The following is a 27,686-nucleotide window of genomic DNA, read 5'->3' as shown; positions in this document are numbered from 1 at the left end:
TCCTGAGGAAAAAAAGTTCTTCACTATCAAAGTTGAAAATAGCGTCGTTTTTGGAAAAAATATTGCTTCCGCATTTTTTCAATTTTTTTTCACAGTGTAACCATTAGTTTTGCACACCATTTAAAAGCTTATACAATAACCTTTGTAACGATGTATTAACATTGAAAAAACATTTAAAAAATATTTCAATAAATAGTTGAAAATAAAATATTTTTTCAGAAAATTTGCTAACTTTTTTACCCATTTCTGACTTTGCCACCTTATATCTTTGGAACTAGTGCACCTAGAGACTTCAAATTCAGAATTTCTCTTAATTAGAGTATTGACAATGGAGAGAAAATATTTTAAAATAATTCGGAAGACATGACATTTTCGATTAATGACCGCCCGAAATCCTATAGTGCTTACTGGGGTCACGTTACCTACATCGCGATGATGGGGCTGCCACCTTAGGTATATTTGACGCGATACAGCATTTCGTTAATCAGCCGCTGGGTACCAGGCAGACGCTGTTTGAGCCGCACCTCCTGGTGAACAGACGCTCGAGGCGTACCTTCTCACTCTAGCTGATGTCAGAAGGACAACAGTGCCCAGGCTGCACTACCAGCTAAGTACATAACCCTTAGCTGGCGGTCTTTTGTCATCGGACGACCCAAGAAAGCGTGAGATAGGGACTTGTGGGGACCAGAGCTTTGTTGGGCGCTCCTTCCTTGATGTCAACCCACCATTTTGCAGTATAATTCGGTAATAATCAAAAGAGAAAGGAAGCAAAGAGGGACTTTCTTTTGCACATACGACCTATTCTCAGAGCACTCTGCTGCTTCAGCTGTATTCAAGCAGCCTTCAAGAGATGCCCCATCGAGGTCATCCTATTTCGGCAACGCTGTCTCGGATAGTTTCGGACGCTGTTCATCACCAAAGAGGTCAGAGTCGAGGTCGAGGGTTCGGGAAGGATATGCGCGATTTTCTAGAATCATTTTCAAAGCGATATCCAAAGTTGTACAACAGCGAAGACCTTTTTCATGATGTAATTTAAAAAATATTTTTTACAAAACCATTCTACCAAACATTACAAGTCTCAAAATCGTAACATATTTTGACTACCTTTTGTATGAAAATCCTCCGTAGTACAGTCATCTGAGCACGTGTACATGTAGGTAGGGGGCGGTGGGAAAGTTGCTACTGTTCTTACTCGTGCTGCCGCTGCAGCCGTACAAGTAGATAGTGTTGTTGTTCATGTTGGAACCGTGGAACGAAAAATCCCACAAGATGACAAAATAATAACCTGCTGCTGGCAAACCGCTGTGCTGCGGTGCGTTCCGGTGGTGCATGGCGGAGGCAACTTTGTAGGCCCCCTTCTTGCCGACCCTCCACATCGATGTTCGACATGGGAACTTCGAACTCGGATTCTCGAATTCAACGTTTGCTGTAGCAGCCAGCGGTGGCGGGGCAGGAAGGATGGATCCACTTCGGCTTGCAACTGAATGCGTGCCTCTACGGGGAGTTTTCGATTAATTTAACATCGATGATTAAATATTGAAATGTTGTGAGTAAGCAGGGTTGTCCCACACGGCAAAGGAACTTAAGTTCGGAATCGTTAAGCAGCACCGAGTTGTCCCCGGAGAGAACGAACGCAGCATGTGCAATTGAACTACAGACAACTTTACATATGTTTTGTGATTTATGCCCAGGGCAACATAAGTGGAGTAATCATCAGTGTCATTGTTACGTACAATGGAAGATGGAGTATGATTGTGGCTGGATCAAACATATGGTTATGTTTAATTTGAACGGGGTGGCGTGGTGATGCGTTAAGCATCAAAATAACTTATAATAGTTAATTCACTCAAATGAATTGAACATTTTGTCTAAAGTACAACTAGTTCTAGAGACACAATGATGAAATTCTTCCATATAAAATAAATATAATTTTCATTTGATACATTTCATAAAGTTTAAATATTTTCTGCTAAAGTATTCATTATGCTGTCCTTGTCATTTTAGTTGCTACTAAAAAATTCCCCCACATATCACCTTCGTTGCGCCAAAGACAAAAGTGCCACGGGGAAACCGCATTCATTTTGAAAATTAGTTAATTTTTCTTTTCACACATTTCCCTTACCTACCGTTCTACCGACCACCGGCGACGACGCGCCAAATCTTACTCTGACCCCCCCCCCCTTCGGTCTTCCAGAAAAAGAATTCCATCCCTGACAGAATGATGCGAGGGTGAAAACCACTTTTCATTAGGGAACGTGGAAAGAACAGACCGACGAACAAACGGAATCGGAGATCGGCGAAAGGGCAAACGAAAAGTGCCAAGTTAGGAAACTGCCTTTTTAATTTTCTTCCAAGAGGGAGGAGATAGTTTTACCGGTTTTGTCCTTCTTGTACCTATGCCGACATAGAGGCACAGAAAAGCTATGGAATCAATAGGTTTTTCTTTTTTTGTCTGTTGGAACAATAATAATAATAAAAATTAATGGAACATAATTGCAATAAAAAGTAAAATTTTGACCTCATTTTGCACCTTCCGTCTATTTCATCTAAAGAAGCAATATCGCATCAAATTATAATTCAGTTTAGAGCCAATTGATTTAATTCCGTTTAGTGCTTAAACAGGTTTAAGCGTATGGGTAAGCTCCGCTTAATAGTGACATTGACCCTTAGTATGTAGGCAACTAAACCATCTTGCAAAGTTATGACAACACGAATGAACTGGGAACAGCGTTTGGAAGTCCAGGACTAGGATACTGTTCCAGCACTGATAACATTACGAAATTACTCCAATCACGATTATGGAGTCTGACAAGTGACAACCGAAGATATCTTGAGATACGCATCGCGAATTCCCCTTATTTATTCATTGGAATGGACATAGTCATGATTTCTATCGCATCGTAGTAATATCAATTTTGAGCAATTTGGAACCAAATATGGTAATAGTTGAATCGATCCGTTTTTTTTGCTACCCCAGGGGCGAAAGGAATTCGCGTTCAACTATCGAAGAGAAATTATTTAATTTTACGCTAGCCCCACCGGAACGGTCTGCCATATTGATTGGGGCAAATTCCAGTTTGAAATGTGGCTCCATAAATCATCCGTCAAACATGGACCAGTGCATTTGGGGCCATGTTCAAGATCTGTCATAACAATATCGGGAAATCATTTTCCTCGTTATCAGCAAGGCGTCTCGTCTACGCCGCGTTAGGAAGATGGAAACAAAAACAATCTGACCCCAAAACGGATGGAAACATTAGCGTACTTGTGTGGAATATTTGTCCGATCTATGCGTGCCAAACTCAAATGGAAACAAGTGTGACATTTATTTATGTAAATAAATCGCAAAATGTCACACGATTTGGAAAGTTTTTCTTTTGTTACCTCAGAAGCTATGAGCGGAGTTCTGTCAGGAACTTTGCCGTTCCACTTCGGGCTTGGTTGGATGCGGTTGGTTGTCAAAAGTTGTGGTAGGTAAAGGAAATCTACCGAAAGCTGATTGACGTCGGAAGGGCACCATTTCTTTTACGATAAGATTGAAGGTTAGTGGTTATTCGTAAACATGATTCGTTTCTTGGATAGTGTTGTGGATGAAAGCCAAAAAGCTTGCCAAGTTTTTCAATAAAAGAACAAATGTGATGCACAGTGCAATTCATATCAAAATCAATCAGCATGGATGCTAATTGTTTGGCGTAAATAAAGGGGGGGGGAGGTAGAGGGGGGCTTACCCCACTCTAGATAATAATTAGCTCTCCCTAGGATTTGAAAAGTTAGTAAGCAGTGATATCAATTTTCAACATCCCAATTAACCAAAAGTTTTTCGCTTAATCAGTTCAGTCACGTACTTTAAAATGAACTGTTGGTTAATTGAAAAAGTTTGAAGACAAAAGAGTTATCTCCCTTATTTACCCTATCATAATGAAATAAGTGGAAGACAAATGAACTTGTTTCTCATTGCTGAGAAAGATTGATGTGTGGCAGTGAAAATGCACTTGGTGTTAATTATGAAAAGACAACATCTAATAGTTGAAAGCATCAAAGTAATATAAAACTTACTGAAAAACAACGGAGAGTCACCAAAGTATCAATCAAAGCAATCGTGTTAATTCGCCAGCAGTCAGAGATATGTGGTCAACCATCAAGGACTGGAATGACAGTTTATCACCAGACTACCGCTTACCTAGCAGCATGATAATCTCCACTATTCCCATCAGCATTCGAGAAGTATTCTCATCAGAATCCGAGAGGAATTTCCATCTGATTCCGAGAAGAATTTTCATTGGAAACTCTAAAGAATTTTTTTTCAGAATCATCGAAGAATTCCAAACGAAATCCAAAAGATTTCACACAGGATTTCTTTGGGTATCGTTGAGAAATACCCTTAGGAATCTGTGGGGGATACCCTTCATATTCCTTGGAAGATCTGCTACAGAATCTCTCGTTGATTTGCTTCGGAATTTCTCCGGAGTCGTTCAAAGAATATTTTCGAAATCATTCGGATATTTGCCTCGGGATTCCTTGACGATTTGTTTCAGAATACTTCGACGATATGGAATCCATTGAATATTGAATTCGGAGTCTCTCGACCTTTTGAATCGGAATTCTCTGACGATTTGCTTCGAAATCCCCCGACGAATTGCTTGGGAATCATTTGACGATTCGCCTCAGAAAACATCGACGGTTTGCTTCGGACTTCTTCGGACGATTTGCTTCGAAATCCTTCAACGATTTGCTTCAACATACCTGGAGTATTCCCTTCGGAATCACTGGAGGATTCTTTACGGAATCGCTGGAGGAATAATTTGGAGTCCCTCTAAGGTTTGCCTCGGGATCCCCCGACAGATAGCTTCGAAATCCTTATACGATTTGCTTTTGCATCCCTGTAACATTACCTACGAAATCCCTGGAACATTCACGTTGGAATTCCATTTGGAATCTCTTGAATAAATGAAATTTTTTCGTCGGAGTCTCTGGAACATTCCTGTATAGGAATCCCTGGAACGTTCCCGTTCATATTCCTGGAGTATTCCCTTCGGAATCGCTGGAATATTCCCTTTGAAATTTCTGAAAAATTCGGAATCCCTGGTAAATAGTATATTTACGAAATATACAAAAATATTCACTGCCTCAGTGGGAACCTGACGGCGATCCATCATATATTGTCCTTTGAGTATGCTGAACTAGCTTTGCGCTACTACACTTAGGGAATATCCATTAATTACGTAACGCGAAAATGGGCCATTTTCAACTCCCCTCCTCCCTATGTCATATCGTTATAATCGTTACGTAATTTATGGATGCTCCCTTAGACTCAATAGCCATACGCTATCAATTTACCTGATTTATCACATTAACACTAAGCTAACTTAATGAGGTGGTAATATGTTCGAGATTTTTTGAAAAAAAGCTCAAAACAGAGAAAACAGATGAAGGGACCATAGCCCCCCCGCCTAGGCATCGGGACTAGTTAGACCAATGATGACAATCACGAAACATTGAACGTTGTACGTTGAAAATTCTACGCCTTTACTCGTGATGCTAACTGGAGACCTTAAGCTGATGGTAAACTATGCTCTAAAATCTTGATGGTAGAATGCAATTGCAATGCAATCGTTTTATGCAATTAAAAAAAATCGGTGGACGATGCACGCTGATGCGTTGTTGAGTTTGATTTTTATTTATTTATTATCAGACTAAGGCCGGAGTGGTCTGTGCTGTGCACAAAAGTCTTCGCCATTCAGCTCGGTCAATGGCTGCACGTCGCCAACCACGCAGTCTGCGGAGGATCCGCAAATCGTCTTCCACTAGATCTAGATCCGATTGCGCGCTGCGCACCTCGCCTTCTTGCTCCCGTTGAATGGTTGTCGAGAACAATTTTCACAGGAATTCTGTCCGACATTCTGGCTACATGCCCGGGCCACCGCAGTCTTCCGATTTTCGCGATGTGAACGATGGAATGTTCACCCAACAGCTAATTCAACCTTCTCCTCATCAACGTACCGTCCGCCATCTGGACCCCACCATTTATGGTACGCAGCACCTTTCTTTTGAAAACTCCCAGTACGCGTTGGTCCTCCACGAGCATTGTTCAGGTCTCGTGTCTGTAGAGAACTACAGGTCTAATAAGCGTTTTGTAGATAGTCAGTTTGGGTAACACCAGGGGCTTTGTTGTTTTTCAGCCGCTCTACTCCTGGATTTCCTGGAGATCCGGAGTCAGAAGACACATGTCCTGCGCGCGTGATCCGAGGTTCATTACTATACCGCCACCGTAGTCTGCCACATCGCCATTCAGGTGCTCTTCGACGTAGGTGATGTCTACTGCTTTAGTGAGCGGCTTCAAAGGAAACCAACGCGTTCCAATGCGTTGTAACGTGTGGTTATGGGGGATGATTATTTGTGTGCTTTTTTAGTTGTAATGAAATACTTGACTATATAGCTAAAGCCATCTTTAAGAAAATCTCTAAGAAGAGTTCATTGATGTGCGTCCGCCCTCGTGGCCTCAGACAAGTGCTCAATCTACTATGAACGCCTCAGATTAATCATATTGTACTCAATTTGATACTGCGTCCGCCCTCGTGGCCTCAGACGAATGATCAATCTACTATAAACGCCTTTTTTACAGAGAGATGAAGGAAAATCGGCAAACAGACACCTGAAATTATCACTCAAGGAGTGGGGTTGACGGAACGCCGGACCCACAAACCCACCCAAGCAACGAAAGGTTACTTGAGTTACCCTCTCTACTAATACCCTGGTTCCCACAGGAACTGCCTTCCAGCATTACTTCTGGGGGATAGGCAGTACTTAGTGTACTCGCTCATTTACGCTCACAAAGGCACTCATCCCGTATGAGGCTTACTTGGGTGCTCTCTGTAACATACCCTCTGACACACCCTCTTTCTGACGCACCATATGAGTCTAACTTGGATGGTGACCCTTTATGCACCATGCGAGACTAACTTGGATGCTCACTAGACTGATTCAAATTTTGACTTTTTGCTCCCCTATGCTTATACGATAAATCATGGGAAATTAAATTTAACACGTAAAAGAATAATATCAATATCAATAATAAGCATATTTGTTTGCTTTATAACTTTGCATACAAAAGTCGAATCGCTTCACAACAACAACTGTCTTTTAGCTTAGGAAGTATTCTATAATGTCGACACACTGATTATATTTAAAGAGTTCTAGGTCCCTCTCACGGGACAAGTTTTCACATAACTGGCGATGTCCATAGTAATTTTCATACAAACTTCAAATGACGTGTGCGCAATCAAATTATATCCAAATTAGATGACAATTTAGGAGGCTTACTAAAATGGCAAATACAGTCTTTTAAGCACCGGGGAGCAAAAAAGTCAAAATTTGAATCACTTCAATGCTCATCCTACCATCTTATTCACGCTCTTGCACACCAATCTGAGACTTATTTGGGTGCTCACTCTAGCACACCCTGACACTCTTCCTGACACACGCTCTGACACATCATGTGGGACTTACTCGCCCTTAACATACCATGTGAGGCTGACTTGGATACTCACTCTACTATGCTCTGCCATACCTCGAGGTTTCGATAGCGATAGGTACCGACAGTTCTACGCTACAACCCTCCTATCTCGGCATATGCAGTCCATGCTAACACCTATGCGCTCACTCTTCTGCCATGCCTTGGCCTACGTCTACTGGCACACACCTTGGAACTGTTGGACATCATCCTCGATAATACCGCAACTGCAGTCGAAGCCCTCTTGCACGCATAGTCGACATGGCTGGCGAAGGTCAGCTTGTCGTCCATTACGACCCCAAGGAGTTTTCACTGCATGTTGAACCGACTTGCGGTTGTTGACGATAACCACCTTCGTCTTATGTTGAGCGAGCTCCATGCCTCTACCGCTCATCCAATCCTCCACCGTGTTGGGTAATACTGGGCCCAGTATTGAACCTTGCGGAGCTCCTGCGGTAATAGGTACGCTTCTCTGATCGGAATCGGTCTCGTATAATAGTACACAGTTGTGGAAATAGCGTTCTCAAATCCGGTACTGGCCCACCGGCAGGCTAAGTCGGTGTAACGAGAGTGGGATGGCATTCCAGCTTGCGCTGTTGAATGCGTTCTTCACATCAAGTGTCACTAACGCACAGTATCGAATACCTTGCCGTTTCTGTTGAATCGCTATCTTGGTGGTCTTTACCACCGAGTTAATAGCGTCCAACGTGGACTTACCCTTGCGAAAACCGAACTAATTGCGTACCCTCTGAGTACGGGATCAGCCTGTTGAGGATGATCCTCTCTAGCAACTTGCCCGTCGTGTCCCGGCCTTCGGCAACAACACCAGTTTCTGTATTTTCCATCTTTCGGGGGATCTACACTCATCTAGGCATCTCTGTATAGCTAGCCTGAACATGTTCGGGTTCGCTATGATTGCTGCCTTGAGAGTGCTGTTTGGAACTCCATAAGGCCCTGGAGCTTTGTTCGTTGCCAGGGATTTGGCCACCGCGAGTAACTCTTCATTTGTCACCGGAGCCACCATTTCGGCCGCGACCATATTGCGTTGTGGTGCAGGAGGCCAGGGACTTCGGGGGGTGAAGAGCTCCCTTTGATCTTGGCCATCACTATCCTGTAGGCGTCACCCCACGGATTCGCGTTGGCTCCTTTGCATAGGTTGTCGAAACACGCTCTTTTACTGCTATTGATGACCTTGTTAAAGGCCAGTTTCACAGCTCGAAACAGTTCACGGCGGTCCGCTTTTTTATTCTTGGTGCGGGCACGTTGCATCCTTCGTCTAGCCTTGAGGCAGGTTGATCGGAGGGCCGCGATCTCGGGACTTCACCAGTATACCGGGCGTCTACCATTTCCTGGCATGGTGGCGTCGCACGCGCGTGTTAGGACAGCTACCAACGCATCCCTGCTTAGACCTTCAGTGTTGGCTTCCAGTCCCAGGGCCGCGGTGAAAACTTCGCTGTTGAAGTGATTGGCTCTCCACTCACGGAACTGACAGGGATCTCCGGACTTCGGATGATGCACGCCAGTTGATCTTAAAGCGAATTGCTAGATGATCACTATGTGTGTAGCCCTAACCCACCCTCCAGTCCAAGTCTGGTGCCATACCAGGACAGACAAACGTTACGTCAATCCATGACTAAACTTTGGGCTTCGTGGCCGTGCGGTTTGCGACGTCAATCGTCTAGACGCATGGGCTATGGGGCGATTGTTCGATTCCCGCTCCGGTAAGAAGGAAACTTTTCCACCGGTCCACTGGGTGTTATGTGTTATTGATCTTGGCTATCTCGACACCCTCAGCAGAGGAGTGTACTACCTCTTGGATCGGGTACCGTCCCGTCGTGTATATAGCCGCCATCCTAGACCCGTCCGCCACCGAATTGCCGTTATCGACAGGGACGTTGTACGGGTCAGACAGGAGGGCGACATCGGTCCTCGACTCCGAAACCGATTGCCACAGCAGCTGCTGGTCAGTTGCATACTGGTTAAGATTCAGCTGTGTTACTTGCACGGCTTCTTCTCATTTGTCTCTCTAATGGGTTTAGGGTCATTTGGCCGAATGCGATTTGGCCGAAAGGGTCATTTGGCCGAACGTCATTTGGCCGAATACCGTTTGGCCGAATAGTTGAAATACGTTTCATTATGAAGTGAGAAGTGAGTAGTGAGAAGCAAGAAGGAAGAAGGAAAAGGAAGAAGTATGAAGGAAGAAGAAAGAAGGAAGAATGAAGAGGGAACAAGGAAGAAGGAAGAAGGACGAAGGAAGAAGGACGAAGGAAGAAGGAAGAAGGAAGAAGAGTGAAGGAAGCGGGAAAAAGAAGAAGGATGAAGGAAGAAAGAAGAACGAGGAAGAAAGAAGAAAGAAGGAAGAAGGAAGAAGCAAGAAGGAAGAAGGAAAAAGAAAGAAAGAAGAAGGAAGAAAGATTGAGGAAGAAAGAACAAGGAAGAGGAAAAAAGGAAGAAGAAAAAAGTAAGAAGGAAGAAGTAAGAAGGAAGAAGTAAGAAGGAAGAAGGAAGAAGAAGGGAGGGAGAAGGAAGAAGGAAGCAAGAAGAAGGAAGAAGGAAGAAGAAAGAAGAAGGAAGTAGAAAGAAGGGCCACTCGTAAACTGAGTTCAATTTTTTAACTATTGGGCCAAAAGGCATTCGGCCGAATGGCCTGATATCCTCCAATCGGACATGAAGATCCACCCATAAAGTGGTTACAGGCTTGCTTATTGCTGGCGCAGATGAGGCACTTTGGTGCCTTATCGCATTCCTATGAACGTCTCAGATTAATCATATTGTTCTCAATTTGATACTGCGTCCGCTCTTGTAGCCTCAGACAAGTGCTCAATCTACTATGAACTCCTCAGATTAGCCATATTGTATTTAATTTACTATTGTGTCCCCCCTTATAGACTCAGGCGGGCGTTCAACCCACTTCACACACCTCAGATAAACATAGCGACTGCGAAGGTAGTATCTAATATTTTTTTTTCAACCCTTTATAACCCAACAAAGCAGCAGGGACTATGTCCAAGGGCTTGACGATCCCTCTCCAGGCCATCTGCGAGTTGTGGCGCCTGCCTAGGATGTGGTGGGGTTTGACAGTGGGCCCTGTTAAACCTCTATAAAAAGCTGCATGTATCCGCAAGTAGGCTCCGCCAAAGCGACCGTGTGCCGCTCAAAGCGCACAAGCCCAAGTCCTTGTGTTAGGTGGGACGCTAAACAGCCCTGACACGACGGCCCTCCGACGAGATAGGAGGTTTGCGCAGACCCAATAAGCCACCTTTAAAAACAACTATTACGAACGACATAGAAGATAATACGACTCGATACAATCGGCAACGACCTAGGCGACGAATAAAGGATCACGATTGGAAGCTTGGAACATGGAACTGCAAGTCGCTAGGCTTCGCAGGTTGCGACAGGATAATCTACGATGAATTACATCCCCGCAACTTCGATGTAGTAGCGCTGCAGGAAATCTGCTGGACAGGACAGAAAGTGTGGAATAGCGGGCATCGAGCGGCTACCTTCTACCAAAGCTGTGGCACCACCAACGAGCTGGGAACCGGCTTCATAGTGCTGGGAAAGATGCGCCAACGCGTGATTGGGTGGCAGCCAATCAACGCAAGGATGTGCAAGCTGAGGATTAAAGGCCGTTTCTTCAACTATAACATCATCAACGTGCACTGCCCACACGAAGGGAGATCCGACGACGAGAAAGAAGCGTTCTATGCGCAGCTAGAGCAGACATACGATGGATGCCTACTGCGGGACGTCAAAATCGTCATCAGCGACATGAACGCTCAGGTAGGAAGGGAGGAAATGTATAGACCGGTCATCGGACCGGATAGTCTGCACACCGTATCGAATGACAACCGCCAACGATGCATAAACTTCGCAGCCTCCCGCGGAATGGTAGTCCAAAGCACCTTCTTTCCCCGCAAAAATATCCACAAGGCCACATGGAGATCACCTAACCAAGAAACGGAAAACCAAATCGACCACGTTCTAATCGACGGTAAATTCTTCTCCGACATCACGAACGTCCGCACTTACCGCAGTGCGAATATTGAATCCGACCACTACCTCGTTGCAGTATGCCTGCGCTCAAAACTCTCGACGGTGATCAACATGCGTCGGAGACGTCCGCCGCGGCTTAACATTGGGCGGCTACAAGACGGTAGACTACGTGCAAGACATCGCGCAGCAGCTGGAAGTGGCACTCCCAACGGAAGAGCAGCTAGGCGCAGCATCTCTTGAAGATGGCTGGAGAGATATTCGATCCGCCATTGGAAGCACCGCAATCGCTGCACTAGGCACGGTGGCTCCGGGTCAGAGAAACGACTGGTATGACGGCGAATGTGAGCAGTTAGTTGAGGAGAAGAATACAGCATGGGCGAGATTGCTGCAACACCGCACGAGGGCGAACGAGGCACGGTACAAACGGGCGCGGAACACACATCAAACTCGATTTTCCGAAGGAAAAAGCGTCAGCAGGAAGATCGAGACCGTGAGGAGACGGAGGAACTGTACCGCGCTAATAACGCACGAAAGTTCTATGAGAAGTTGAATCGTTCACGTAAGGGCCACGTGCCACAGCTCGATATGTGTAAGGACATAAACGGGAACCTTCTTACAAACGAGCGTGATGTGATCCAAAGGTGGCGGCAGCACTACGAAGAGCACCTGAATGGCGATATGGCAGACAACGGTGGCGGTATGGTAATGAACCTAGGAGCACGCGTGCAGGACATGCGACTTCCGGATCCGAATCTCCAGGAAACCCAGGAGGAGATCGGCCGGCTGAAAAACAACAAAGCCCCTGGAGTTGACCAACTACCAGGAGAGCTGTTTAAACACGGTGGTGAAGCACTGGCTAGAGCGCTGCACTGGGTGATTACCAAGGTCTGGGAGGATGAGGTTCTTCCGCAGGAGTTGATGGAAGGTGTCGTGTGTCCCATCTAAAAAAGGGCGATAAGCTGGATTGTAGCAACTATCGCGCAATCACATTGCTGAACGCCGCCCACAAGGTACTCTCCCAAATATTATGCCGCTCACTAACACCAATTGCAAGAGAGTTCGTGGGGCAGTACCAGGCGGGATTTATGGGTGAATGCTCTATCACAGACCAGGTGTTCGCCATACGTCGGCTCACTGGTGACCGCCGATAACGATACCAGCAGAGAAATTCGGAGACGCATAGTGGCTGGAGATCGTACGTACTTTGGACTCGGCAAAACGCTCCGATCGAATAGAGTTCGCCGCCGTACTAAACTGAGTATCTACAAAACGCTTATAACACCGGTAGTTCTCTACGGACACGAGACCTGGACGATGCTCGTGGAGGACCAACGCGCACTGGGAGTTTTTGAAAGGAAAGTGTTGCGTACCATCTATGAGTCTCAGCAAGCTTTGGTGAAATTCGGACGTAAAACTTTTTCCTCACGTCAAAAAATAAATGAAGTGAAATAAATTTAAAAAAAAAGCATACCTGGACAATTTCAATCCAAAGTATAGCGAGGAGTGACATTTGTTTTGAACGATGGGAGACAAGGATCAGCTCACCCTGGGGACCTATTCCAAGAATTTCATGCAGCCCAAGATTCAGCGAAATTGATGAGACATGTATGTACTGGGAAAGGTTAAGGAGGCATACAGCGGGATTCTGCGTTGTGGAACTGAGGCGACTTATTCAAGAGCAGCCGACGGTGAAGCGAAGTGATGCTGTTTGAATCCCATGCAAGTCTACACCATCGTTCGAGGAGTGGGCGCCAATAATTGAACTATTCAAGTAAGATCCAACCAATTAGACCCTTTTAACTCATTTTCATCATCTTCATATTACTATCAGTAACGAAACATGTTTTTTTTATTGTAAATTGAAAAATTGGGTACCAGTTATGCACATTTTTTTTCTATTATTTGTGAGTGCCCTGTTCTTAGGAGATTAGTTTATATGACATTGTGTGAATGATGTATGCGTATGTTGCCGCTCGGTAGTTGCAAGGGCTGACTCTATGTTGTCTCCAGGTGTTTGTGTCCATATTTTAAGTACAGACTTGTAAAATATTTTCTACATTTCACCGGTTTCAATGATATCGGAGGCTTTCGCATCAACGTCTGTTCAGTAGATCGGCACCAACACAGAGTTGTTGTATATGGGACAACAATACTTTGTTGACAAATGAACTTGTGCTGACGAATAAACGCAGAAGCCTGTATCATCAGGAATTTATCTATCCATCGAATCCTACTTTGGCAATATTTCACATCTTTTCTCTCTACCCAACTATGTGTATCGAAATTGAACAACAGTCGATCGCGTTTGAATCACAAACATGTGCTTCTGCCTGTCGTATTGAGGCGGGTTTGCTTCTGCTACGACAATAGAGGCTTGTTTGCAGCCGTTTGATCATTTATTCATCCAACTTGAATTCATTTGTTGATCAAAATCATTATCATATCAGGGGGGAAGGGGAATTTAATTTCTTTTTGCTCTTTTTTCGTTTCAGAGAGTGAGCAAAGGCGCTTAAACCTAGGCTATTAGCCAGGGCAAGGCTAATACCTTCGCCCCATCCGAGGAAAATCATCGGCAAGGATAATGGAGTGACATAAATTTCTTAGCAAAGTCACTCCCAACGTATTTCCACAAATTTTCTATCATTTGCTTATAATGATACTCCTAAACCACATACCCTACCCACCATCCAATTCCTTGACATCTATGAGGGCGTCGGTGAGTCGCTGGCCTCTCGTTAAGTAGATGTCATATCATCATTTCCTTCCCTTTCCTAGTAACGGAGAAGATGGGCGTGGCCGGCAATGATAGCTTTCATGTTTTATCATTTTGGACCCCCAATTGGATTTCCATTGAATCCCAAATGGAAATCCATAAGCAATTGGGGTAAGAAAGGTAAAGAATATACATGACAACTATCAGTATGCAATCTACGAAATACTCCGTTACAACGCAACGCAACGCAACGCAACGCAAAGTGTTGCGTACCATCTATGGTGGGGTGCAGATGGCGGACGGTACGTGGAGGAGGCGAATGAACCACGAGTTGCATCAGCTGTTGGGAGAACCATCCATCGTTCACACCGCGAAAATCGGAAGACTACGGTGGGCCGGGCACGTAGCCAGAATGTCGAACAGTAATCCGGTGAAAATGGTTCTCGACACGACAACGATCCGACGGGAACAAGAAAACGAGGTGCACAGCGGGCAAGGTGGAACGATCAGGTGGAGGACGATTTGTGGACCCTCTGCAGACTGCGTGGTTGGCGAAGTGCCAGCCATGGACCGAGCTGAATGGAGAAGTCTTTTATGTGCAGCACAGGCCACTCCGACCTTAGTTTGATAATAAATAAAAAACCATACAAAATTTTTATTGGTGTCTCGAGTTGCCTGAGATAGAAAAAGGCCCTTTGCTCTCTGTCTTATGACGATCACGACTTTTGCAGTACTGGTGAGAATTGAAAATAATGTAAAGACCGATCTAAAATTACTCACGAAAAAAAACAATTTCCCCTCATGCGTGACACTTGTAAAATTACTAGAATTCACTAGTTTTAATTGTTGTTGTTGTCCTAAAATTTGCAATCAGTTTTCACGGCCGCCTTATAACGGTCTCACGATCCTCTTAGGGGGTCATGGACCAACGGTTGGGAAACACTGCTCAAGTGTGTACTAAATTCCTATAGCAATGGAAAAAAAATCCTATCGCAATGGATTTTCGGGAGCAGTTGACTGGAGCACATACCATTAATTACTCTGAAAATCCATGAGCTCATCGTATTTGGGAGCTTCCTTTGAACATGCCATGTTTGCTAAATGACCTGTTCGGTTCTTTTTATCAAGCGACCATTTTGGCCAAACGGCATTTTCGAGAAAATGACCTGTTTGGGCAAACAACTTTTTTGGCCCAATCAGCAGTTCGGCCGAACGACATTTTTTACCGTATGTTTGTTCCGGCCAAACGTTCAATTTGGCCAAATGGAATTCGACTAGAAGACTTTCGGTGTTATTCGGTCAAGTGGCATTCAACCTTCCTTAGCCGTGCGGTAAGATGCTAAAGATGGGAGGGTTCGATTTCCGGTCCGATCCAGGAAATGTACTGGTTTGGATTTTTTTCCATTTCCCGGGGCATAAAAGTATCATCGTGTTAGCGTCATGATACACGAATGCAAAAATGGTAAGAAAACGCTTTTGGTCGATTGAGATTCAGCCAAACGTTCCTTTCCCGTTCAGACCATCGAAAGCTTTTTCGTAGTCAATGAATACCAAATAAAGGGACCCTTGGAAATCGTTGACCAGCTTCAGGATGATTCGGAACTCATCAATATGGTCCGCACATGATCTTCCGAGACGAAATCCTGCTTGTTGCCTTCGGAGAGCTGTGTATATCTTCTGCTGTATCCTATTTAGGATAACTTTGCACAGAACGTTGAAAACATTGCACAGCCTGTTCAGTATCTGTTGTCGTCAGGTACATATCGAAACGTTGTGCTCTGTGAAGACTTCATGTAAAGAATTCAAAAACGTGGTGGGATCAATGGAAAAGTACTAAACTCGTCTAATGACAGGTAACGACATTTAACTAATAGAACTTGAATAATTTTCTCAAACCCAGAACGATAAAACAGATTGAGATGTCTTCCCAAAACGATATTGCGTTATTTGTTTCAAGAATAAAATTATGATTGTTACAAAAAATATTTTGTGAATTGATCTTGTCATATTAATCATGTACAAGAGGTTTGTTTATCTTGAGAGGTTTTGCTCGTGACACTTGCTTCTTAAAACGTAACACACTCCTTGTCAGCCGCCGGTTACAGTGATCATCTTCTCTTGACAACTGCCATTATGGTAGGTCCTTATTCACGGCTCACCTCACAGCTGTCAATTTCGATGCAAGTGTGCATTAGATGCAAGTGCACTGCAACTGAAGAGCCCTACTTATTTACGCCGTTTTACACCAGGCACTGGACAAACTTTGTGCGCCACCGAACCCACTCACCCCGGCACCCAAATGAAAAGCTCATAATGCGTAATTGTATTATTAGATTGAGATGTGCCCGCCGAAGGAGAAACAAATTGCTCACTCAGCTATGCAGGACGGGCGGACGGACGACGACGACGTTGGCACAACTGCTGACCGCTCGTTTCGGTGATGGCCACGTTGCTCCGGCCAGTTACACGTGTGTGTCAGCTAAAACCAAGTCCCGGCCGGTGTGTGGTGGCTGCGACGGATGAAGGATGATTCCCGAATGGGATGACACCGTCGTCGTCGTTGTCGGTTGGCCACGTGGAAGGGGCAGAACTTTTGCACACTCTTTATGCCCTCAATTTAATTTCGACTTCCTGCATCACCGTCAAACCAGCGGGAGTTGGATGCGAGAGTGAGTTTGTGCGGTTTGGAATAGAGAAGAACATCTCGGAAATGTGACAGCTTTTGGCTCCAGCCGGCGAACATTCCAGGTAGGGTGTCTGCTCTTGCATTCATCCTCCTTGCGACATATTTTTCTGAATATCAAACAAATTCACAATAAGGAAAATAGACGAAGAAGCTACCCTTCCCCTCTTTTGGACGAAACATCACTTTGCGAGAAAATGCGGCAAAATATATCTTTACTAAAAGCTTAGCTATGCGAATCTTGGTAAAATCGGTTATTGGTTACTGAAGCTTTCTCCCGACCCAACTGAAGAGGTTAATATAGGAACAAGCATCCTACGTATAGAAATAGCACACGGCACGGATGGCTACCGCAAAAAAAAAAACGGGTAAAAAGTTTTCCCTGCTTCTACTGTAGAACTCCTTCCCACACTCACATACGCCAAGTGCTGCGGCTTCTAGCAAGGAAATCTAAAGTGATATTTAATAATGTTGAAGAAAATGAACATTACCTCAAAGCGGCTGCTGCTGCTGCTGCCAAAGTGCCATCGGGGTTCAGTTCATTGCAGGACGAGTTACTTGTTCCAGCCATATCCAACCATCTTCCCCGCCATCACATACAGTCGTCGTCCGTTTACGCTAGATCAGACGCCCCGAAGTAGAAACATGTGACACTGGATACCACCTCCGAAGCGAAAGAGGTATAAGAAGAGGTCACTGTGACCACAGGCTATTTTCATTTATGAAACCAAACATTCTCCATTTCTCCTCAGATGAAAAACTTCCTCGATAGCAAGGATGTGTTCGCCAAAACTTTTATTTCGAATTCGAACCTTGTCCCGACGTTTTATGCTTAATTCCATTTGTTTCCATTATGACCACAATTTGACAACTCCACTAACGTTGACTGCGGCTGGAGGGGATTTCTGGGATGGAAGTATAATTCGACATCCAGGATCCGTGCGTGGGTTGAATAATTTCTTGACATATATGTACAACTGTTGAAATTAATAAACCAATAATGATGCCAACGCATCCTTCGGAAATTCCTGAAAGGAATTCCAGCAGAATTAAGTTAGCCGATGGTATGGAATTTCCGATGGAATACATGAAAGAAATATTTCTTAAGGAATTCCTGAAGGAAATTCCGGAAAGGTTTCTAAAATAACTCTTAAACAAATTTTTGAAGGAATTTTTGAAAGAATTCTGTTAAGAATTGAATTAGCCCAAAATAGAATTCTAGCACCTGGACCATCCTAATGTGGAACTTGATTAGGAAAGATAGTTCTCTCACTCCATATGAATAACTTTTATAATCACCGTACCGAACGATCGCACCAACGATCGCATCGTGGCAGCGTAGGTAGAATCCAACCCAATATCGTTAGACCATGTGCATAAAAGATATTTTAGGCACAAGATAAAGATTGTCGCTGTCGTCGCCTTTCGGAACATCTTTTGCTAGCGAGGAAAGGGTGCTTAATATCAATGAAGGAAAAATACATACGATTTGACAGTTTGGTACCACACATGAAAGGGAAAGAAAAGTGAAAAATCCCCATAGGTGGGCGAAAGGAAAAGGTGGACGTATCATGTAAGTGTCCTGAAACTCGCGTCAAGTTGGAGTGAGGTTTTCGTGGCTTATGTATTCCGAACGCGTGGAGTTGGCTTGGCTTGGGTTCATCCATTTAAAGCGTGTAACAGACTCGCAGACAAAGAGATTTACGCAGGGGTTACTGCCATTTGCCAAGAGCCTTATAGATTCCATCCCGAATTTGTCCGACGCACATAGGAGTACGCAGTGTAAAAGCGTGGCCAAAACTATGCTAATCATTTTGTTGGCTGTAAATGCATTCAATTAACAGCAAAGCGTATTTTTTTGTTTTTGTGGTCTTTGTATTAAACTAGTAGTGAAGTATGACCACCGGCGACGTCAGTTGTTATTATTAGGTAGAGCACCACTTGGCGTAAGAACGCTGTCTTTGGGAACTACAGCGTGCTTGCGACGAGTGGTGTCCTCCTCGACTCTGTCATTGAGTATGATTTTTATGTAAATTTTCATTCTTTAATTATTACTTACTAATATTTCCGAAGATGTGCTTTGTTTGTTCACTTCGACTATATAAATTTGTCATCGGATAATCTAAAAGTCCCTGGATAATGTATTGATATTACAATCAATAGAGCAGATCAGATAAATTCGTTGTACTTCAATCGCTTTATTTCTTAACAACCTTCCACATCCGAAAAATGCGTATGCTTTTCATCAAAGTCCAGCCCTTCTCTGAAAGCGAACCATTTTATGAGCTTTGTCGCTAAAATCATAAATATTTGTTTTGTTCGCCTAGCTTTTCTTACAAAACTTCACTATGTTCAAATAAAAACAACTCACGATTGCGTGAGGATGCGTGAAATGTTTTTCATGGAGCTTATTGAGAAAAATCCAATCTTCCCAACGCTGACAATTTTGTTGCTTGATCGGATTTGGAACCTAATCAAAAGTTTAATTTTGTAAAACAGATTATTGTAGAAAAGGTAAAAAAAGCTAACAATTAATATCATCATTATGGATCACCTTAAACAATTTTGAATCAAATCATGCTTGAAAAGGATTTTACATACCCTCATTATTGGTACCTACATTGATTTTCATCTTAAAAATCAATAAAAACCCAGAAAAACACGATAAAACATGAACATTTCTTCATGGACAGTTGCGATAAAACTAGCATGTAAATTATGGTGAAGTTTTGGCGGCCAACATTGCTTACAAGTAATCAATATTGATCCAAAAATCCCAGGGCAAGTTAGTATTACTATTTGAGAGTACAAAAACGAAAAATAATATGGAGATATCTAAAAATATTATTTTTGACTTTTGGCCAGGGTTTGGGCTGAAATACTCCTTAGTGCGACGTTAACAAAATGTCCTACCGGGTAGGCTCGCTAACAAAGGAAGCCAAACGTATTGTGGAGGCAATCGAAACAACTGCTGCAAATTACCCGGTTGTCTGGGACCTAATCCAAAAACGATTTGACAATAAGAAGCTCGTAGTCAAAACGTATCTGGATGAGTTATTTTCTATCGATCCAGTCAAACGAGAATGCTACGATTCTCTCTTGCGACTAATAGACGATTTTGAACGGAATCTCAAAATGGTACACAAAACGGGGATTGACACTGATAGCTGGGGTGTAATACACAAAATTCTGTTTTTACACGATTTTTTTTCGCTCGTTTGACTTCAATTTGCCACAAAAAACTTTGCAACATGTTTCAAAAATTCAAAACAATTAAAAAAAAATCACAGTAATTAATATGCGTAAAACATTCAGGATTGGTGGAAAATGGAGAAAGTGTAAATGGTGTAAAAACAGAGTCCAATGTATTGGCTTACATGATTTACACTCGCTTTGATTCTGCCACAATCAAACAATGGGAGAACCACCATAAGTCAACTGATGTTCCGGAATACAAAGACCTACTCCAGTTCTTGAGGAGCCATGCTACGGTACTCCAGTCTATCGCACCGTTGTAGCCTCGATCTTGCGATCCCCCTTCAACAACTCGCAAACCAAAGTTTAGCAACATTCATTCCGTCGTAACCACTCCATCGAAGCCATGTCCGTTCTGCAAGCATGTATCGTACTTCGTCATCAAATGTGACGTGTTCTGCAACGCGTCCGTAGCAGAAAGGTATGAGCTAGTGAAGAAGAAATGTCGTGTTTGTGGGCAAAGGCACCACGCAATGCTACACCAACAAGCAAACAATCACCCAGTTCCGAACAAACTCAATCACAGAACGCTAGAAGTCTTCAAAACACTTCAAAACGCTTCAAACCCGCCTCCATTGCCAGCCACTCCAGTAGTCTAACTTCTTGCCGCTACCCCGTCGCTCAGCCACCGTTCCACCTCCTTGGTCGCCAAAATTCGAAAGATTCCGTCAACGGCGCTACTGCAAACAACTCTAGTCACGGTTCAGCGATTACATACACGGAAGACCAAGGACCACCATAGTATCGGTGGCATAGGAGGCTCCATAACAACAGCAAACCATTCCGTCTTCCTCAGAATTCATTCCCACTGCACTAATTCCAGTGCAGATTTGAAGTTTTTCGTCCTGAGTGAAATAACTCGTGATCTGCCTTCCAATAACGTCGACGTTTCCACATCGGAATGACTATCCAATTTCGTAATCGCCGATCCTAAATTCCACGAGCTAGCCTCTGTAGGTATGATCATCAGAATGGAAGTGTACTGCGAAGGTTTCATTAAGCTTGGTCAAGGACAGCCTGTGCTCCAGAATACCACTCTGGGTTGGGTTGTTTCCGGTAGAGTTGGTCTACGCCAACATCCAAATCCAATCACCCCGGCAATGTCTGTAGTACGCTTTTATTAGATAGAGTATTCAATTTCAAGATTTTGGGAGATAGAGTCGTGTCAATCTTCAAGCACGATGTCCATCGAGGAGTCAGCTTGCGAAGAACATTTTGCTGCAATCACCACCAGAGACGATACTGGTCGTTTCGTAGTAGCGTTGCCGAAGAAGCCAGAAGTCTTGAGTCAGCTTGGAAGGTCCTACGAGGTAGCCAAGCGTCGTCTGCTATCGCTGAGTCGCCGTCTCGAAGCGAACCCGGCTCTAAAGTCAGCCTACTCAGAATTCATCAGGGAGTATTTGGATCTAGGCCACATGGAGAAAGTTCCTTTTTATATGTCGAGGTCATCAGCAGCCTACTTCCTTCCGCATCATTGCGGAGCTCCGGGTCTTTTTTGATGCGTCTTGTGTCACAGATACCGGGGTATCCCTAAATGACGCCTTGATGGTGGGGCCAGTGATTCAGGAGGACCTAGTTTGCATTACTATGCGTTTTCGAATGCCAAAGTTTGCCATCATCTCCGACATTGAAAAAATGTACCGACAAATTTGGGTGGATACAGTTGACCGCCCCCTCCAGCAGATCCTGTGGCAAGACAAGCCCGGTGAACCGATTAGAATATTCCAACTCAAGACAGTGACGTACGGGACATCTTCTGCACCATATCTGGCCACAAAGTGCCTTCAGGAGTTGGCCAAACAAGGGCAATCATCGCATCCAGTCGCTGCAGTAGTTCTTGCAAAGGATTTCTACATGGACGAATTCTCCCAAAACCCTGGAAAGTATTCCATTCGACTTCCGAGACGTACGTTCCGTACTCGATCTTGATTCTGTCATCGTACTCGCTAAGTGTTTCAGGCAGGAGCTTCGGGAGTATAAAAAGACTTGGGATGAACCTTTAGAAGACGATCTCCGAAATCGTTGGCTGCAGTTTAGGAGCGAACTAGCTGCAGGTGATTCCATTACCGTCCCAAGATGGGTTATTACAATCTTCCAACCAATTCTTCTTGAGGCGCATGGCTTTAGCGACGCTTCATTACGAGCATACGGGGCATGTATCTATTTTAGAGCTGTATTGGAGAGTGGGGATATTTCTGTTCATCTTCTTACCTCAAAGTTCAAGGTCTTTCCTTTCGGAAAAAGCAAGAAGCAGAAAACTATTAACCTCCCCACCTGGAACTGTCTGGTGCGTTACTCCTAAGTCATCTATTCCAGAAATATTATGAAAACTCATATGTGAATATGTACGTTATGTGGAAGATATTGATTTGGAAAATGTATTGGAGGTAACCACTTTCCCTTCGATGGGACTCGAACCCATGACCCTACAGTACGCTAGACTGGTGCTTTAACCAACTAAGCTACGAAGGACCTCCGTCGGCCTTCGCAACCTGGCGGCTACTGAACGAGCTCGAGATTCCCAAATTGGACGCATAGTCAAATCACTCGCAATCCATTTCTCAAGCCAATACTTCCACATGTGTATAGTACACATCCACATTAGAGGAGCGTAAGTATTTAGAATGAATTAGAATTCTGAAAATATGTGCAAATATGGCGAAGATAACGTGATATGGAAAGCTGTTAAAGAGCTTAAAAACAATAAGGCTGCGGGGAAGGACCAACTCCCGGCTGAACTTCTCAAACATGGCAGTGAGCAGCTTTATGAAGTTCTGCACCATATTATGTCGAAAATATGGGAAGACGAGGAAATGCCTGCTAGCTGGTTGGACGGCCTCATTTGCCCTCTCTTTAAGAAAGGGCACAGCCCGAGTAACACAAGTCAGACAAAAATGGTTGCAGCAACTTTAATGTGACTGAATCAGGTCACATAAAAGTTGCAGTAACATATGTGGAACATGTGTGCTACTAGGAAGACTGGAGTGCGCCAATTACCGGGGAATAACCCTCCTTAATTCGGCGTACAAAATTATGTCCCGTATTCTGTTCAACAGATTGAGACCGCTTGAAGAGTCCTTCGTCGGTGAATACCAAGCAGGTACTCGTGAGGGTCGATCAACGACGGATCAAATGTTTACCCTAAGACATAATCTGTTTATTGATTTCAAGGCGGCGTACGATTCAGTGAAACGGAATGCATTATGGCAAATTATGCTTGAACATGGTTTTCCGGCGAAACTGATACGGCTGATTCGTATAACGTTGGACGGATCGAAATCAAGTGTAAGGGTTGCGGATGAAATATCGACGTCATTTGTTACCTTAGATGGATTAAAGAAGGGGGATGCTCTCTCAAATCTACTGTTCAATATAGCGCTCGAGGGAGCGATTAGGAGAGCTGGCGTGCAAAGAAGTGGTACCATTATCACAAAATCACATATGCTCCTGGGATTTGCGAACGATATCGATATTATCGGAATTGATCGCCGTGCCGTGGAAAAGGCTTTTGCGCCTTTTAAGAGGGAGACAGCGAGGATTGGACTCACGATCAATACCAGCAAAACGAAGTACATGGTCGCTGGCAATCAACGTGAATTCATTAGTGGTAGTGGTAGCGAAGTGGTGGAAGAATTTGTGTATCTTGCAACATTAGTGACGTGCGATAATAATGTTACCCGCGAGGTGAAAAGGCGTATTGCAGCTGCAAATAGGGCTTATTACGGACTTCGTAACCAGCTTAAGTCCCGTAGTCTGCAAACGAAAACAAAACTCGCGCTGTAGACTATTCTGATTCTTCCGGTGGCTTTATACGGCCATGAGACATGGACGTTAAAGGAGGCTGATCGGAGAGCTTTCGGAGTGTTTGAGGGTAAGATGCTGCGGACAATACTCGACGGTAAACAGGAGAACGGTATCTGGCGGCGTCGCATGAATCACGAATTGTACCAGGTGTACAAAGGGCTGGATATTATTAAGCTTATACAACACGGCAGACTACGGTGGGCTGGTCACGTTGTTCGTATGCCGGAGAACGTCGATCGAAGATAATATTTAGTAGAGAACCCCGAAGAGGCCGCAGGTTTCGTGGAAGGCCGCGTACACGATGGCTTTTTGCAGTTGAAGAGGACCTGAGGGCGCTCAATGTTCAGGGCGACTGGAAGCGATTGGCCGAGGATCGAGTCCAGTGGAGAAGGATACTCCATTCGGCGTAGGTTCATCGAAGAGCTGTAGCCCATCAAGTATCAAGTATCAAGTAGTATTGGAATTACATTCCCCACTGGGACATTGCCACCTCGCTGCTTAGTGTTTATTCAGCACTTCCACAGTTAATTACCACGAGGTTTCTAAACCAAGTTACCATTTTTGCATTCGTATATCATGAGGCTAACACGATGGTACTTTTATGCCCAGGGAAGTCAAGACAATTTTCATACCGAAAATTGTCTAGACCGGCACCGGGAATCGAACCCAACCACCCTCAGCATGGTCTTGCATTATAGCCGCGAAACTTACCGCTAGGCTTAGGAGGGCCCCAAGGGGTTCGCGACGTTAGACATAAGTATGTTAGGCATAAGTACGTTAGGCATAATGAACGTTCCACATAATTCTGCTTTCTTCATGTCATAGGCTGTTCTTTGGGTTATTTTATGCCTATTGTCCATTATGCCTTACTTCAATAACAAAATTTCTTGTCACGCTCCACAATCTTGTTCTCAACTTAAAAAAAACCTTTTCATTCAAAATATTATCGATTCGTTTAATATCACAAATTCATGCGCATCTTGCCTGGGTGCCAGTACTATAAAGCTTGTTCCCAGCTCATTTGTGACGTTACATCCTTGACAGAAGGCTTGATTTCTGCTTTTCCACACTTTCTGTCCAAAAGCAAGCGACAGGGAACAGCGTCGCAGCGCGCATTAAAAACAATTCAATTAAAATTTGTGCCGCGAGACTATCGTTTTATAATTCTATCGGGGTTGTCCTCAAGCTTTTTGACGCTTAATGGTTCTTTTTCTGAATAGAACGAGTAATTTTATTTCAAAACTAGCTTTGCCCGGCCTTGCTCTGAATTGCCAGTTTGGTTTGCAGTTTTCTCTTACAATCGGAAAATGATAAAAAACAATTGGTCAACAGGGTAATTGTGTTTACTTATTCATACTTTATCATTTGATTAAAAGAAGGCTTTTGGAAACATTGACTGATTTTGAAGAAGGGATCGTGGGTTTGAAAGGTTTTATTCCGGGCAAACGTCTATTTCTAAAAAAGGAAAAAAAAAATCCAACGATGCCATATTCCGGGCAACGCATATTTTAAAGAAGGGATCACACCCACCATTGCCTTATTCCGGGCAAATGCCTACTTTTAAAGAAGCAATCACATCCACCATTCAGGAGGAAACACATTAATCATTGCTTTTCACTGGGCATACCATTATTCCGATGAACAACAATTACCATTGTTTTATACCCAGTAAATGCTTGCTTTCTATGCAATATTGTTTTGATGCTGTTCATAATTATCACAAATGTTCTATGTCGAATGGCCTTAGGCCAAATAGTGTTATGTTAATGGCCTGCTTCATTCAGGGATTGCTATTTTTAAGGAATTCGGGCAATTTGTTTTTGGAGCATTGTACAATGTCAAAGAACCTCGGATGTACCAAATAAAGCGATTTTAAATTAAGTCGTTTTCTAAACAACCCAATCCTAATACACCCCCCTCCCTCCCATTCCAAAAGTCCCTTCCAGCCTCTCTATAATAGTTTCCTTTGGGTGGAGATTACGTATTTACGTGATTGGTTTTAAGTAACCTATGCGATCAAAAGGTATACTAAACTGTTCGTTTAATAAATATACCCTCTCTCTAATTTAGCTATGGCACTCCTACCCAGTCTGATATAGTCTCCCTTAGACAGATAATATAGGTTCCAAATTTGGTGGACATCGATAAATGGGTTCAGAAGTCATGCTGAATTGATCGATAACTAAACAAGACCCCTCTCCCACACCCTCCCCCTTATAAAACGACTTAACCACATAATTAAGCAAATACACCTGCTTAACCCCCTATTGTCTCCTCTGTAAGATAAAGAAATTGTGTTCCAAATTTGGTTGCAATCGGCCAAGAGGTTCAGAATTTACACTGAGTTGATCGATAATTAAGCAATACCCCTCCCCCCATACCCTCCCCCTTTTCCAAAAAGCATGCTCAACTCCCCTATGGTCGTCTCCTTAAGATAAAGAATTTGTGTTCCAAATTTGGTTGAAATCGGCCAAGGGTTTCAGAATTTACACTGAGTTGACCGATAACTAAGCAATACCCCTCTCCCCATACCCTCCCCCTTTTCTAAAGGGCATGCCTAACCCCCCTATCGTCGTCTCCCTAAGATAAAGAATGTGTGTTCCAAATTTGGTTAAAATCGGTAAATGGGTTCAGAAGTTATGCTGGAACATACATACAAACATACATACAAACATTCAAACATCTACGCAAAATCCAAACTACAACTTCCCAAATAATTCAAAAAATTAACAACCGGTTGATTATAGAACGGAGTCGGAGTCGGAGTCGACTCGAAGTCGAGTCAAGTACAAGACACTGAAGACGGCCTTACTGTTGAGGTCGAAATACGTATCTGTCAGGATACAATTAAGTGGTGGAATTCAATGGGATTGTTTAAACTCGTCTTATGACAGGTGAAAACATTCCACTAAAAAGCTCAAAATAATTTTCTTACGAAAACTTTTATCCAACTTGTAAATTTTTAAATAAATGGGTAAAACTACACCCTGATGACATTTATGCTACATGGAACAATATCATCACCATGTACCTTCACATTAACCGTATACTTTATCTTCATATTAACACTAATAAATATATCTAGAATTGGTGATAGTTTTATCAACAAAATACGTCTGGCTGTGCATTCTTATTTAACCTCAAATAGAGATAAAATAAGAGTTGCTTATTGATATGTATTAGCTTTCCGATTGCAATTAATGTGGTTGAACAGCCGTGGATCTCGCTTCTTTTTCTACTTTCCTCACGATACATTAATGATGACGCGTTCACTCAATCAAAAATTCAAATGAACAACCGCTCACTATGAGCGATTGATTGTTTATCCTCGCGAAGGATGAATAATTGAACAAGATAAGGAAATGATAATACTGTTGTATAAAAGTTGCATAGGTCACATCACTTTCCATGGTGAATCCCTATCTATGTTACTGATTACCCCACCCAACTAACACAGCTTCCTTCCCGTGGTAATTGTGGAGATGCAGAGGTATACTCGGTCTTTAGTAGCAACAATTGCCACACACTAACATTCCTTCCCTTTCCCAACTGACTGTAAGGACTTGGCCGGCGCTGTTATTGGTCAACATTTGAGAGCTGCTGAAACGTGCACTTCGAGAATAGATGGTAAACCCCAACCACTATACACTTGGATCGAAGTGCAATTTACACCAGTTCTAATCAATCACGGAGTAGCAACCATTGATATGTACAGTCAGTCT

General features: G+C 43.6%; 1 protein-coding gene across 1 annotated transcript in view; it reads left to right on the top strand.

Moving 5' to 3' along the window:
- LOC134206806 (uncharacterized) overlaps window positions 1–22,462 on the top strand; it is a 35,094-nt gene extending 12,632 nt beyond the window's left edge. The window contains exons 2-3 of the mRNA XM_062682535.1: window positions 21,677–22,043; window positions 22,120–22,462. Of these exons, the coding sequence (XP_062538519.1) occupies window positions 21,677–22,043; window positions 22,120–22,462 (710 nt within the window). The remainder of the gene's footprint in view (window positions 1–21,676; window positions 22,044–22,119) is intronic.
- The last annotated feature ends 5,224 nt before the right edge of the window (window positions 22,463–27,686 follow it).

Source organism: Armigeres subalbatus, chromosome 1 (assembly GCF_024139115.2).
Source record: "Armigeres subalbatus isolate Guangzhou_Male chromosome 1, GZ_Asu_2, whole genome shotgun sequence".
NCBI classification, from domain to species: domain Eukaryota; kingdom Metazoa; phylum Arthropoda; class Insecta; order Diptera; family Culicidae; genus Armigeres; species Armigeres subalbatus.
The sequence above is the reverse complement of the archived record's forward strand: the minus strand, read 5'-3'. Positions and strand labels throughout refer to the sequence as shown.